A 14,136-nucleotide genomic window follows, 5' to 3' on the forward strand; every position below is an offset into this window, starting at 1 on the left:
CATTTTTAACTCAAATCTTTGCTCCTGGGGGTCCCTGGCACAACATATTTTCAGGTGGGGGTCCGCGGTCACATACATATCAATTTGGGGGTCCTTGGCACGAAAAAGTTTGAGAACCGTTGGGATAGATTAGATAACATAATAACAGTGGTGAACGTGCTGCTGCTTTGTTGTTCGTTGACGCCCACTATATGGTCTCTTCTGACAAAACGAAACTTTATTCTCCATGACTGAGTCCGACCGAGAGTCATTCTGACTTCATCATCACTGTGTGGTCTGTGTGGGAGTGTTCCTTACTTCCAGCTGCATGTCAGCGACAGACAGGATTATTTATGATCCCATTCTGAAGGAAAGACCCCATGGTTCGGCGTTACTTTGTACAGGTAGGAAGCATAGCATGATGCCATGGTGTGAACGTACATTGTGTGATTGAACGATAGCGGTGGCACGCTGTTTGGAGCTTGTTGTGACGGAGCGGAGGACGATTGCATGAAATGAGGCCTCGCTCGAATGACTGTTTGTTTGTTATCGACGACATACTAAGTCAACAACAACAGTCGTCTTTCTGTTTATCACTGATGATGGTGATGGTGATGATGATGATGATTTCATCTCTTGACTGCAGAGGTAGCTTTATAGCTCAAACATATTGGAGCTATAGTAGCTAAACGGTGACCGAGCGATTTTACTGTAGGTTATAGGTTATCAGGGACTTCTGGACTGTCACATGATGATATCAAGTATGAAGCCCAAAAGGCATGCTGTTTAATATACTGTAGTGTGGATTGCATTAATATGACTACGGTTATCGTTGCCAGATTTTGCGAGAGAAATAAGCAACCAGGTCTAAGTCCATAATAAGCAACTATGGCCACATGAGCACTTCATTTTTTTGAAACCTTTGGCTATTAAAATGTAGCCGATCTACAAGCTCACAACGCGTCGCGGCGCGTTGTGAGCGTGTAGATCTGCTATTTTCAAAAGAAGCTAGGAAACATTTGGAATATTTTAACAACACAAAGCTGGTATCGGGTCCCTGGCGGAACATATTTTCAGTCTGTAGACACATACATATTAATTTGGAGGTCCTTGACATGAAAATGTTTGAGAACCACTGATTTAAACCATAGTAGGAAACAAGCCCAAATAAGCAACTACACTTAACAAGCCCCAAAAAACCGTAGCCACTGATATTTACAAGTAACTTTACAGAAAAACAAGCTCAGCGTCGCTTTATAATAAGCGGACATGGCAACACTGACTCCAGCGCGCAAACAAGGAAGTGGACTTCAGCATCATGTACCTAATGCATGTGATTGGCTGAAAGACTGAAGCGTTCGCTTCTTATTGGATGCTGAGGATGTATGTGGGAGGTGTGTCTGTCCGCTTGTCAAAAAGAACTAGACCCGGGATCAGTTTGCTTTGTTGTGTGAAGATCCGGTCTGGAGCGGATACGGAAATGTGTTTGTTTGCTTACATGTGTGCGGAGAGATTGTCCGGATGCAGTAGGTGGGCTTTAGACTGGATCTGGGGACAGGACAGTAAATGGAAGCCAGGCTTTCCACAGGCACTACGCCAAAAAGCCCTGTTTATGGGATGTTAAAAAAAACTGTGATGTAAAGCAGGGGTTCTCAAACTTTTTTGGCCCAGGTACCCCTTGGAGGGCAGATTTTTTTCCAGGTACCCCCTCATCCTCGCAGCACCGATAAGCATATACTTACAACCACATGTGTACATTTAGATGCCATTGGAACTATTTGTATTAAACAACGTTTCAATCAAAATCTTTCAGACCCATTTCATAGTCATAAACAGAAACCACTACTACTATATGAATCATGTGCCAATAGTACTTTTATTAAAATAGCTTTTGTGTAAAACCTGACAGAACACTTTTCAAGTAACTGATCTTAATGGTTCAGACTTCAGAAAATGAACACTTATACAGTCCTAATAAAAACAGACATGTAAAATGACCAGTCTAAAGGTGACTTTTAGTAGGTGCTTCAATTTAAAAATAATAAACGTATTGTTAGGGATCTTCGATATTGACTTTTTTGCCAATATCCGATATTCCGATATTGTCCAACTCTTAATTTCCGATTCCGATATCCAGTGGTGGACAGTAACAGAGTAAATGTACTTGAGTACTGTACTTGAGTACAGATTCTGAGGATCTGTACTTTACTTGAGTATTAGATTTTTTTGATACGTATTACTCTTACTTGTCTTACAGTACATTTCCAAGACAAATATTTTACTTTTACTCGAGTATATTTCTAGGAAGGCTATAAAGTACTGAGTACTTTAAGCCCACTCCACATCCACAACAATGTTTCGCCATGCATGTTGCAAGGAGTTGCAACATGCAACTACTTGCAACTACTTGCAACCATTATCCCCAATGGCAGCAAGGAGTTGCATCGGTGTGTGGTTGACCTTAAAACAGTTTTGTTGCAAGGAGTTGCGACTAGTTGCATTGGTGCGGTTTGGCCTTTAGGTTGGCTGTTTTTTTTCTTCCCTAAAATGCAATTGGCCTAACTTCTGCTCTCACGCTAGCCGTGTTTCTGGCTTGTTTCTGAAGTATATTTAAAAACAATTACTTTTTTACTCTTACTTGAGTAACATTTTGACTGAGCTACTTTTACTTATAGTGGAGTGAATTTGACCAAGGAGTATCTGTACTCTTACTCAAGTACTGGGGTCGAGTACTTCGTCCACCTCTGCCGATATCAACCGATAAAGTCAACTAATTGTCAGGTAACAACATCACATATCTAATCAAATAAAATAGCTTTAATATCAATGTAATATCTAATAAATATCTAATACATCTAATATGTATACAGTGATGTAGCGTCAACGAGCGTCAGCTGGACACCTGCCCTCTGCAGTGCTCTAATTTGAAAGTGACCGGAGTCTGTCTCATTTCTCTGCAAAAACCTTTGAATATGATGGAATAGACCCCTTAACAGACAGTTAGGACGCGTCTCACTAGCCAACACACACAAGAGGGGGTTGGGGTGTGCTGAAACCAGTGCACCCCGAAACAGGTTGGGAACTGATTGCGTGAAACAATCACCTGTGCGTCCAGGCTCAATGTTAGTAAACAAATAATTGGTCTATATGATTAAGGATTACTGTGATTATTGTAAGCTCACATTTCATATCACATACACCATTACAGTAAGAACTTATGCAACTTTCACTAGCCCCCCCCCCCATAAAAAAATAAATAATACAAAAATATTTTCAATCAAAAAATATTTTTAATCAAAAAATATTTTAAATCAAAAATGTTTTTATTTTATTTTTTTATCTGTGAAATATTTCGCGGACCCTCTGGCCATGCTTCGGTCCGCGGACCCCACTTTGAGAACCGTGGATGTAAAGGAACTAAGTACATTTACTCAAGTACTGTACTTGAGTACAATTTTGAGGAATATTTTTACTTTACTGGAGTATTTCCAGTTTTCGGTACTTTTGCTTCTACTCCACTACATCTCAGAGGCAAATATTGTACTTTTGCTCCACTCAAATTATTTGAAAACTTTAGTTTGTTACTTTGTAGATTTTGATTATTACAAAACATACATTAATAACTTCAACACTAGATAGAAAGCCAGGCTTTAGCTCTGCTATTTTCTAAAGGTTTTTATACATTTGAAAACTTGTGAAATGGGACATTCTGCATAATGAGTACTTTATACTTTTGGGACTTAAAGTACAGTTTGATACCAATACTTTTCTACTTTTGCTCAAGTAAATTTAGAATTTCTATATTGCAGTATTGATACTTTTTCTTAAGTAAAAAATATATATACTTTTTCCACCACTGAAAAGAACTGGTACCTTTTGCGTTCTTTTTTTTCTGTCAACGACACCCTCGCGCTATTGAGTCTTAATAACTATTCATTTAACCTTGGCATCCCATTATGTCATTATAGGCGAAGAAAGAAATTGGTAGAATTTCCAAACGGTTCAGAAAGTAACAGATACAAGGTCAGGCTTGCCTGTTGGTCGGCTATTAACCAAGTTATGTGTATTGGTAAAGTCTAGACAATGCTTTGATATCCATTTCAGATTAGTCTCGGTTCAATAGGCAACAGTTAACAGCCTACATGCAAAGTCCACGTGAAACAGGCTGTTGTCGGTAGTGGAAGAGACTAAATGCATTCATGAATCGGTCTGTTTTAGCAGAAACGAAAGTGAAAATGTTCTCGTGACCTTCTAATTCTACACTGACGTTATTCTTTCTTATGCTGCAGGAGACCGCCATTGAAGCCTGAAGATGAAGTGCCCCAGTTGTGACCACAATATTTTGGAACAGACTGCAAAGTTCTGCAGTCAGTGTGGTTACCGTCTGTCTGCCCAGCCTTTAAACACCATACCTGGTTAGTACAATCATACTGTACAAATCCGGTTTAACCCATTTAAGAACGGAGTCCGATTCTAAAAATGCCTTCTATATCAATAGTTCTCACACTTTTCAAAAATAGCAGATATACAAGCTTGCAGCGTGGCACAAAGTTACGTGCTGTGAGCTTGTATATCTTGTATATCTTGTATATCTAAACTGACACAGATGCTTTCCCGGGTTTTAATGGGTTAATCATAATCTATCACCCCCCTCCCCCTCTTTATGGATTTGCTTAATAAGTGCGCGCACACACACACACACACACACACACACACACACACACACACACACACACACACACACACACACAAAGGAATTTAAACAAGCCCTTGTCATCTGTCACATACAGTATGGCCTGAGAAATTAAAAACTGGAAGTTCAGGTTGGTCTGTCAAATATGGTTCTCAACTGATTTGTGTCAGGCTCTAGCCACAGGAGGGCACTGCCACTTCTTCTTTATTGGCTTGAGAGAAAACTAAGGATTGGTTAAAATTGTGATTGTGATCAATTCAATATTGACTATACTATACTGTACATGCGTTCAAAACATTACTGTGCCAGGTCATTCAACTTGACCCCAATGGTTTCACATGTTATGTTACTAATACAATTCATCTTGTGTCAGCTGATTCTGTTCAAACATTTTTATAGATTTTCCAACAGTCAGACATAAAAAGAGGCACAAACAAAACTAAACAAAGCAGATTAAAACATGGTTCATATAGTTACTCAATTTAAAAATATATATATTATTTTCTAATTGTTCTCTTAATCCAGATGCAGGAAGCGTGCCTGTTTCCAAATCTTCAGAACCAGATTTGGTTGGAACTGAAAATCCAGAATCGCTGAATTCCCCCGCTGAATTGTCTGTGGACAATCGATCCCCTAAACGACCAAGTGACCTGAACGATATCTTACCCAACCCCAAGAAAAAGGTTTGTGTAAAGTGTCATCATTCTCCAGGGCCAGAATTTTGGTGCAGGATTGCTGAGTAGTGTGCATAATTTAATTGATTCTTATAATGCTTATAATGTAAATTCAATTTGTCATATTATGATAAACTTTGCATGTTTGTCTCTCATTTACTGTATTCTGACTTTCCAAGGAGTAGTGTAGAGTAAGAGTTCTCTCTCTCACTCGCTGCTGCTGCTGAAAAGTCACATGTTTTCGTTAAAGGTGCTTTAAGTGATATTGTTTTGTTAAAATAAGTGTTAAATATCTCTTTATTCCAATAGTATTCATTGCTATAGAGTGTTTGTTCAGTAGCAGGGGTCTCACTGTCTCTCTAGCTCACAAAATACATTTTCAGGTTGTTATACCAATTGATTGGTATTAGTGATACCAATACAAGATAAACAACTGAAATTGGAAGTGATGAAACAAACAAACAACGCAAATAGCAGACAAAAGTTGACCTGGAACACTGTAAAATTGAAGCTGATAAATGGGTTCTCTGTCCTGACTGGATGAAATTGGTGACTCATTTGAAAATGTATTTTCAGTTTACTAAAGAGCTGGAGGGACGGGGGAACCCCCTGTTACTGAACAAACACTATAATAACAATGATTATCAGAATGTAAAACTTTAATGTTTTAACAAAAACATAGGTTTTAACCAAAACATATCACTTAAACTTACAGCTCCTTGAATGTGATATGTACACAGACACTAGTAACAGTAACCAACAGAGACAGAGTACAATGATAGCGCACTGAAAGAGAAAAAGGCAGCTTCTACAGCTTAGTTCAGACATTCCCTTAAAGGGATATTTCACTTTAAAAAAAACTTTGGGTAATTTTATCATCTACTCAGGCTTTTGTGTGCCCCCCAGACCGTTTTTTTGGTTCTGGTGACTCACCCTGCCCTCCTAATACGCGAGGGGGCCGTGTTTTTTCGATGAAAATATTAAAAATAAATGAAAAAAGTAATCGAAAGAACACGGCCCCCTCACGTATTAGGAGGGCAGGGTGAGTCACCAGAACCAAGGACGGGTGTTTTTGATGAATCTAACATGTTAAAAATGGAGTTTGAAGTTATAATGGGTTTGTATAGGAAGGGCGCGTGTCTGATAAAATGTATATCAAATATCTAAATACTGAATCAAGCAACTTAAAAACGGTCTGGGGGGCTGACAAAAGCCTGAGTAGACGATAAAATGACCCAAAGTTTTTTTGAAAGTGAAATATCCCTTTAAGTTGGAGCAGAGGGCCAAAAATGCAGTCTGAAACGTACATTACAAGACCTTTAAGGCCTTTGCAAACAGGTGCGATTAGTCAATCAGTTTTTACCGCATGCGAAAAGACGCATGAATCGAACTGGGTTCGATTGGAGAAAAAACACATCGCATCGCCACACGGTAAATTCGGAGCCGGTGTGCATGAGGTCATTGAAAACCATGTGTTCATTTAAGAAATGATATTGTCAGTTTTTTCCGTGCGAAAAATCACACCCTGTCTGCAAAGGCCTTTAGTTAAGCTCACAAGCAGAATCACCCCAAACTGTAAGGGAGCCATATTTCAAACTGTAAGCATATTCCAAACTGTAAGTAAAGGCATATTCATCCATTTGTGAAAATGGGGAAAGTGTTCTGTAGTTTACCAGTAGAAAATATTTCAGCACTGATGATAGTAACACCAGGTTACACATTAAAGATAAACGGCACTTATTAATCAAATTAAATTGATGTTGTGACTTTTGGTCTTCACAGAGAAAAAAAAAGAAGAAGACCAAAAAGAAGAAAGATGGCCCGATGTCTTTGGATCCGGAAAATGTGACCTCTGAGCTGTCCAACATCTCCCTGGCAGACAGCGGGGTCAAGAAGACGGAGGATGCGGGAGAGTCCTCTGACAGTGACTGCTCATCCAATGCGTTGGATGAAATGGCAGACTTAGCCCATGATGGTGGTTCTTCACTCGAGAGCCAGCCTAGATCTTTAGTAGCTCCAAGTCCTCCTGGCAGACCTCCTGAGGGCACTCACTGTGAAAAAAGTTCCATCTCACCAGAACCCAGTGCACTGTGCAGTCACAATGCTGCAGTTCAGAGTAGAAAGTCAGTGGGAGAGAACAATGACAACATATCAACGCAGGGGACAAAGGCCGCTAACCAGAAAGGTCAAAAGACTGAATCTAAAAGTTCAAAGACCAAGAAAGACATGACCAACACCAAACTGGACCAGAATGCCACTGTGGATCAAAAGGCTAATCAGGCCGGGCTGGCAAAGCAGAAAGACAAGACCAAGGCACCAGGTCAACAACTGAAGCAGACATCTGCTGTTGAGCCAGGGATGCTATCTGGCTCTCCTGATGCTTTAAAGGTAATGTGAAGATTTGCAATCGGAACCTTTGTATTTTTATCTTTTATTTTTTTTAGTGGATTTTTTTTTTTTTTGGAAAATGTGTGACATTTCTATGCTTGTCAGGATAATTGTGAGGTGCACACCCCTAACTGTATTTGAATGTAATTTCAGCAGGCTGAAAGCAGGGGCTCCAGTGTGGACCCAGAGGTGCAGGTAGAACACATGGAGGTCCAGCAGTCTGCCCATGGGGAAGGAGGTGACTCATCTGCACCGACAACCTCTGACAATAACAGAGAAAAGACAGCCAACACTGATGATAACACAGTGTCTGAGGTTCAGGGTGTCCCGCCAACAAAAAGGTACAATAATCACATTCTTACAGTGACATTGTTAAAAGGACACAATCACACTGTTGCTCTGCATTTCAGTTAATTGTTGAAGGTTATGATCAGTGTTGGGATAGTTACTAAAACATAGTAATATGTTACTTATTACATATTACTTGTTTAAAAATTAATGTAGTTACTTTACTTATTACTCCCTGCCAAAAGTACCTAGTTACTTATTACTTTAGTTACTTTTTTTTTCTCGCCCCCAGTAATTTGCATCCTTTCTCCCCAAAAGTCTGACTTTGCATTTTCAACATTAGCAGTTGTTTTTTTTTCTCTTTTCTGCAGCCTACATTGTAAAATCCTCATTGTACACTCATTTGAATTATATTAACACTAAAGGTCCTTACACACCGGGCGACACCGGCGAAAATAGCGAATATACGAAAAATTCGGACTCGTTCCGAATAATTAAAATACGCTTTTTCGCTTCGCTTTTTCGCTTTTTCGCTCCATGTACGGAGCCATTGACTTTATAAGGTTTTAAAAAACCCTGCATTATTCGCATGACAAAATCGCCCCGGTGTGTAACAACCTTAAGACTTTTACAGTGTATGAATTCATAACTTACAGACTAAATGAAAACCATTTGACGCCTATATATATATATATATGTATGTGTGTGTGTGTGTGTGTGTGTGTGTGTGTATATATATATATATACATGCCACAGTCAGTGACCTATATTATATATATATAGAAAATAGCCGACCTACAAGCTTACGGCGCATCTTCATCGGTTAACAAGTTGCTTATAATAATAAGCAGACATGGCAACACTGTTTGTTCCGGTTTAAGGGCGGCACGCCCTTCCGCAGCTGATAATAATTCACACAGACAAGTGCGCAACGTTTCTGTATCCGCTCTAGACCGGATCAGCAAGCAGCCTGCATAGCAACTCGATCCCAACCAGTCTACCATTATATCAATGGACCAAAAACAACACAGGATCAAATAAACACACTCAAACCCAGAGTACCACCGAGGCTCGTGAAAAAAAGTAATAAGTTACTTTTTGAAAAAAAGTAAAGGTAATATTATTACTCAAAATGTGAAAGTAATTAGTTACGTTACTAGTTACTGGGAAAAGGTAATAATATTACTTTAAGTTACATATTACTTTAGTTACTTCCCAACACTGGTTATGATACAATCACAATACTGACAATTCCCCCATTCTGTTTGTTTCAACCTTTCTGTGGTCCTATACAGTAAGTCTCAAGATTTATTATTTTATTTTCTGAACACAAGATCACTATTTTGCTGTAAACATGATGAACCAGGACAATGTCATGGCCACCGAGGGTAGCAGTTAAAAACTAGGAAGGAATGGCTTTAGGCTTCACATTCATAGATTTGACCCTAGTGACATCAATTAGGTACTTTTCAGCACAGCTTCAGGGCTGGTTCAGAGACGCACAGAAGAATGCTCAGTTTCATGTCTGCTAATGGAACCTTTAACCCTACAACAAGTTCTGAGCTAATGCTGAACCTTGTGATCGTGTCCCTTTAAAAATGTGCATTTAAGTCATTCGACCAGTATTAGTACTTTAATATGATTTTTCTTAAACCAAATTTCAGGACAACAAGGGCGAGTAGCAAGCCAGTGGTAGAGAGTGATAAAGAAATATCATCTAAGCAGACTCCAGCTAATCTCTCTGAAGGCAAAACAAGTACATCTCCACAAGCTTCAGGTAAAGCATGCTGATAAACCAACTAATGTGTGGGTTTGCTTGCGAGCGATTCCGATGTACCATATGTTTGAGACTGTACATAGTGTATTGTTGTATTCCTTGTGTGTGTGTGTGTGTGTGTGTGTGTGTGTGTGTGTGTGTGTTGTATCAGTTAGGGACGTCATTTAAAAAGGTAGGCTATATATAGGCTACCCTGGAGGAATTTAAATGGAATAAATGAAATAGGCCTACATGAAAAATCTATAACTTACATCAATGTTTAGCAAATGGTAGCAGAACTTTCCAATGAAAACAATAAATACAATGAATGTGATTGTTTAACCGATAATTTGAATTGATAATCTTATCAGTTTACGGTTAAATGGTTAATCATTAACATCCTTAGTATCTGTGCATTATTGTTTGGTTTAGTACTGTATTATTGTATGGTTTAGTAGCAGTACTATTCATCATTACCTACTTAGGCCTACTATATTTATTATCTATGAAGCACGTAGCCCTGAATTTCCCTTTTGGGGGATTAATAAAGTGTTATCCTATTCCTATCCTATCCTATAGGGACAAAGGTCACTAACCAGAAAGCTCCAAAGACCAAGAAAGACATAACAAACACCAAACTTACTGAACTGGACCAGAATGCCAATGTGGATCAAAAGGCTAATCAGGCTGGGCAGGCAAAGCAGAAAGACAAGACCAAGGCACCAGGTCAACAACAGAAGCAGACATCTGCTGTTCAGCCAGGGATGGTTTTTGGCTCTCTAGATGCTTTAAAGGTAATGTGACGATTTGCAATGAGAACTCATTTGTTCTTTAAAAAAATAAATATATATAGACTTTGTAAGACTAATTGTGAGGTGTGTTTCTTATTTATTTGAATGTAATGTCAACAGGTTGACAGCAGGGGCTCCAGTGTAGACCCAGAGGTGCAGGTAGAACACATGGAGGTCCAGCAGTCTGCCCATGGGGGAGGAGGTGAATCAGAAAAGACAGCCAACAATGATAACACGGAGCCCGAGGTCCAGGTTGTCCCACCACCCAAACGGTACAGTCATCAGATTCTTTGACATTGATTAAATAAATAAATACATTTAGATGATCTTGACCAGTTTTAGAACTCAAATCTAATTAACCTTTATTTTCCAAATTCCAGAATAACCAGGGCAAACCAGAACAAGCAAATTGCAGCAAGTGACCGACTCACAATCATCTTCCATGCAGTTCTCTCAAAGGATTTCAAATTTGATACAGATGAAGACCGCATTTTTTTAAGGGCAGGATCACGTATTGGAAAATGGGACGAAGATGCAGTTGAGCTCAATGTTTCTAAGTGAGTTCTTCCAAAACCAACATCATATATGGTCTTAAAACTTCCTGTTACCTATTCCCATTACTTGTTCTCGTTGAAATTCAGTTTAGTAGACGGGCACTATAGCAGTAGTGCATTGTTTTCATTTTCAAAACATTTGCTATAAAGTTCTGTGATGGTTAATGAAGTGATAAAGATAGCAATGCTCTATTTAATGGTAAGTTTTCCATATTCATGCTTAAAAACTGCCATCTGAAAGTTTTGTCTCTTACCTGGGATTTGTACCAAGGGAGACCAAACATACTGTACCACTCATTCAAGAAGGAATCCCCACTTTGCCATGGAAATATTGGCCGTATGTAGATGTCCTACTGTACCTGGCATCAGGGTCTAACATTTATTAATGGAAGTGTAGGGGAACAAATCAGAAGTTTTCTCAGCAGAATTTGAGAACTCTAATAATTATTATAGGTGATTTTGGCCCTCTATGGTAGCAGAGTCATTACTTTAATGTGATCGATAAACAAGGTTAAATAACAATCAAATGAAATGTTTTATATACATTTGTTCTTATTTTCTGTGTCACACAGGGATCTTGGAGAAGATGGATTTCTAATCGGGGGCAGTGTCACTACAACCAAAGCTGAAGCCATGAGTGTGTCTATACCATACAAGTATGTTGTCTACAAAAACAAAAAGGCCAAATATGAGTATGAGTACATATACAAGCTGGATTCCGCACAGATCACCAACAGGTGTTTGTTTGTGAAGCCCCATCTCCTCACCACGGAAGGTGAGGTCACAACGCTTCACTTTATTTATTATTATCTCCATATTTATATGGAGAAAACATCAAATATGCATTTGATTTACATGTGTATCTTTTGTGAAAGGGGAGTGGCATCAGTATGACGACATGATCTGCGCCGAGCCATCGAAGAACGTGCTCAAGCGGCTAAAGGACACTTTCTGGCCTGAACAGAGGAAGAGCATAGTCCAAGGCAGAGACTGTGCCGGGAGAGCCATGCTGGCAACTATATTTGATCTCCTCAGGACTTGGACTGATGTCAATCTGAAGAGCTTCCAGATCCAGATGGATCAGTTCTTTCAGATTTATGCAAACCCCTTTGTGTACGAGGACACTCAGAAGAAATGGTGCCTAGACTATGGCGAGGATGAAGTAATGAAATAACTTTCATACAGTTGTGTTGGTAGGGCTGGGCAGTATATTATATTGATATTGATATTGTGATATGAGACTACATGTCTGGGATTTTGGATATCATGATAAGACACACACGTATTGTGTTTTTCCTGGTTTTAATCACTTAAGTTCACCACACGCCACATCACGTTTTGACGCTAATTACGATATTATCGTTACAATATCTATATTGAGGTATTTGGTACATTTTTAGATTTTTGCCCATATTGCCCAGTCCTACGACTAGAGTAGAGTTGTAGCCTGAAAACACCTTGGTATTACCCTAACCCTGATATATCTCTGTTATTCCCCCTGTGCTTTGATTTCCTAGGTCAGGATGTTGATCAAGGACTTCATGCTGGAATGCGTGACTCCTCAGGTGCTGAAGATGGATGGAGAAGCGAAGAGCCGTTTCATCCAGGATCCCTTGAAAGCAGCTGTGATCATGCTATATGTGTGGAAAAAACATGCACTCAAACTACACGCCAATGAGCTCAATCGACTCTGCAATGCCCTGTGCTTGCCCAATCTGCCCAAAGATGACTTCCTGATGTATTGGACAGATTTTTCAAAAGCCATCTCTAGTCTCAAAACGTATGTCCTTTTGTAGCTTCTCCAACTTCCTCTTGGTAAAATCCTAATACAGATTATAGTTAACAGAGAGTGATAAAATGAAAGGATTATAATGATGCTTGCACAGTTTGTCAACCAAGCCTCTAGATTGTGGGCTAATAATCATGAACATTTATTGCACTCAAACTAGAGGCCATAGCTTAATAAATGGAATTTCAATTTCCTTTAAAAATAAATAAATTATAGTAACATTTATATTGCTATAGAGCACATGTATATTGCATATAATATAAATATATTGCCTATAATGTCATTATATGTATTTAGTGTATATCGTATGTAGTTTCTAGCTATCTCTGTTTACCTTTATATCTTTATATTGTTGCTTACCTTTACGTTTTGATGCAATAGTTGTAAATTGTGGTTGCACTGATTTTACTTTGATTTGATGCATCTAGTCTTCCAGAAACATTGATGACGCTGATAAGAATTGTGAAAGCAGATGGAATGCCACGGTGGATTTTGGTAATTCCATTTCTCCACGTCCTGAAAGGCACAAAGCCTTTCCAACCATTATCAAAGTCGGCTAACCCCACGTATGACCCATCTTGGTCTGGATTGCAAGGCCTTAAAGTGGATAATGCACTATCAATGAACAGCCAGGATAAGAAGTAAGCACTTCATTGCAACATTCAGCAACTACGCTAACCAAAATATGTCCCAACTAATTTATGCTGTATTGATTTAAAAGAATAATCAACCATGGTTTTTGTAAATAAGATGAGCTGTAGCCCACTGTTTGTAACTTCTATGACTCCATTCTTTCCGTGGTTTTCAGATGTTTTCTGTTACATGATGAAGTATGTCTGCTTATGGTCTACTAAATTTTCAGGGCAATGTTGAAACTGATGAAAAGCAACAGTCATTTGGTAGAGGTGGACAAACTGACAGTCCGGTCCTGGATGAGTCTGATGTCGATTGAAGATCTGGTGGAATGTAGCGACATCCTTAAGACTGAGCTCTTGGACATGCTTCACATCTTCAGTATGAAGTCCCCACAGGATATCAGCTACAGCTCAGCGCAGGTGAAGCTACACCACCAGTTAAACACAATACAGTTTCTAGGTTGTCATTAGAATGTTTAAAATTGAGTGTACTTTGCTTTCTATTTTACAGGTTGTTTCTGAGATTATCTCACACATCCAAGGGAACCTCATTGAGCAAAAATACAGGTGATTTATTTTCTTGGTGCAT

The 14,136-nt window shown here is 39.0% G+C and overlaps 1 protein-coding gene across 5 annotated transcripts in view; it reads left to right on the forward strand.

Annotated features, from left to right (window-relative positions):
• The first annotated feature begins 240 nt into the window (after positions 1 to 240).
• The window catches only part of LOC311055943 (E3 ubiquitin-protein ligase rnf213-alpha-like), a 52,791-nt gene continuing 38,895 nt past the window's right edge, over positions 241 to 14,136 (forward strand). For 3 of the 5 annotated variants that reach the window (XM_084072222.1, XM_084072223.1, XM_084072225.1), the window contains exons 1-15: positions 241 to 383; positions 4,269 to 4,394; positions 5,198 to 5,355; positions 7,129 to 7,734; positions 7,888 to 8,075; positions 9,687 to 9,799; positions 10,358 to 10,572; positions 10,690 to 10,841; positions 10,950 to 11,126; positions 11,696 to 11,898; positions 11,999 to 12,285; positions 12,641 to 12,903; positions 13,341 to 13,553; positions 13,775 to 13,967; positions 14,059 to 14,114. In XM_084072222.1, coding sequence (XP_083928348.1) covers positions 4,292 to 4,394; positions 5,198 to 5,355; positions 7,129 to 7,734; positions 7,888 to 8,075; positions 9,687 to 9,799; positions 10,358 to 10,572; positions 10,690 to 10,841; positions 10,950 to 11,126; positions 11,696 to 11,898; positions 11,999 to 12,285; positions 12,641 to 12,903; positions 13,341 to 13,553; positions 13,775 to 13,967; positions 14,059 to 14,114 — 2,927 coding nt within the window. In that variant the 5' untranslated portion in view covers positions 241 to 383; positions 4,269 to 4,291. Of the gene's footprint in view, positions 384 to 4,268; positions 4,395 to 5,197; positions 5,369 to 7,128; positions 7,735 to 7,887; positions 8,076 to 9,686; positions 9,800 to 10,357; positions 10,573 to 10,689; positions 10,842 to 10,949; positions 11,127 to 11,695; positions 11,899 to 11,998; positions 12,286 to 12,640; positions 12,904 to 13,340; positions 13,554 to 13,774; positions 13,968 to 14,058; positions 14,115 to 14,136 lie in introns of those variants that run through there. The other 2 variants (XM_084072224.1, XM_084072226.1) reach the window with 2 other exon arrangements.

Source organism: Gymnoscopelus microlampas (assembly GCF_963454915.1).
Source record: "Gymnoscopelus microlampas genome assembly, chromosome: 11".
In the NCBI taxonomy this organism is placed as follows: Eukaryota; Metazoa; Chordata; class Actinopteri; order Myctophiformes; family Myctophidae; genus Gymnoscopelus; species Gymnoscopelus microlampas.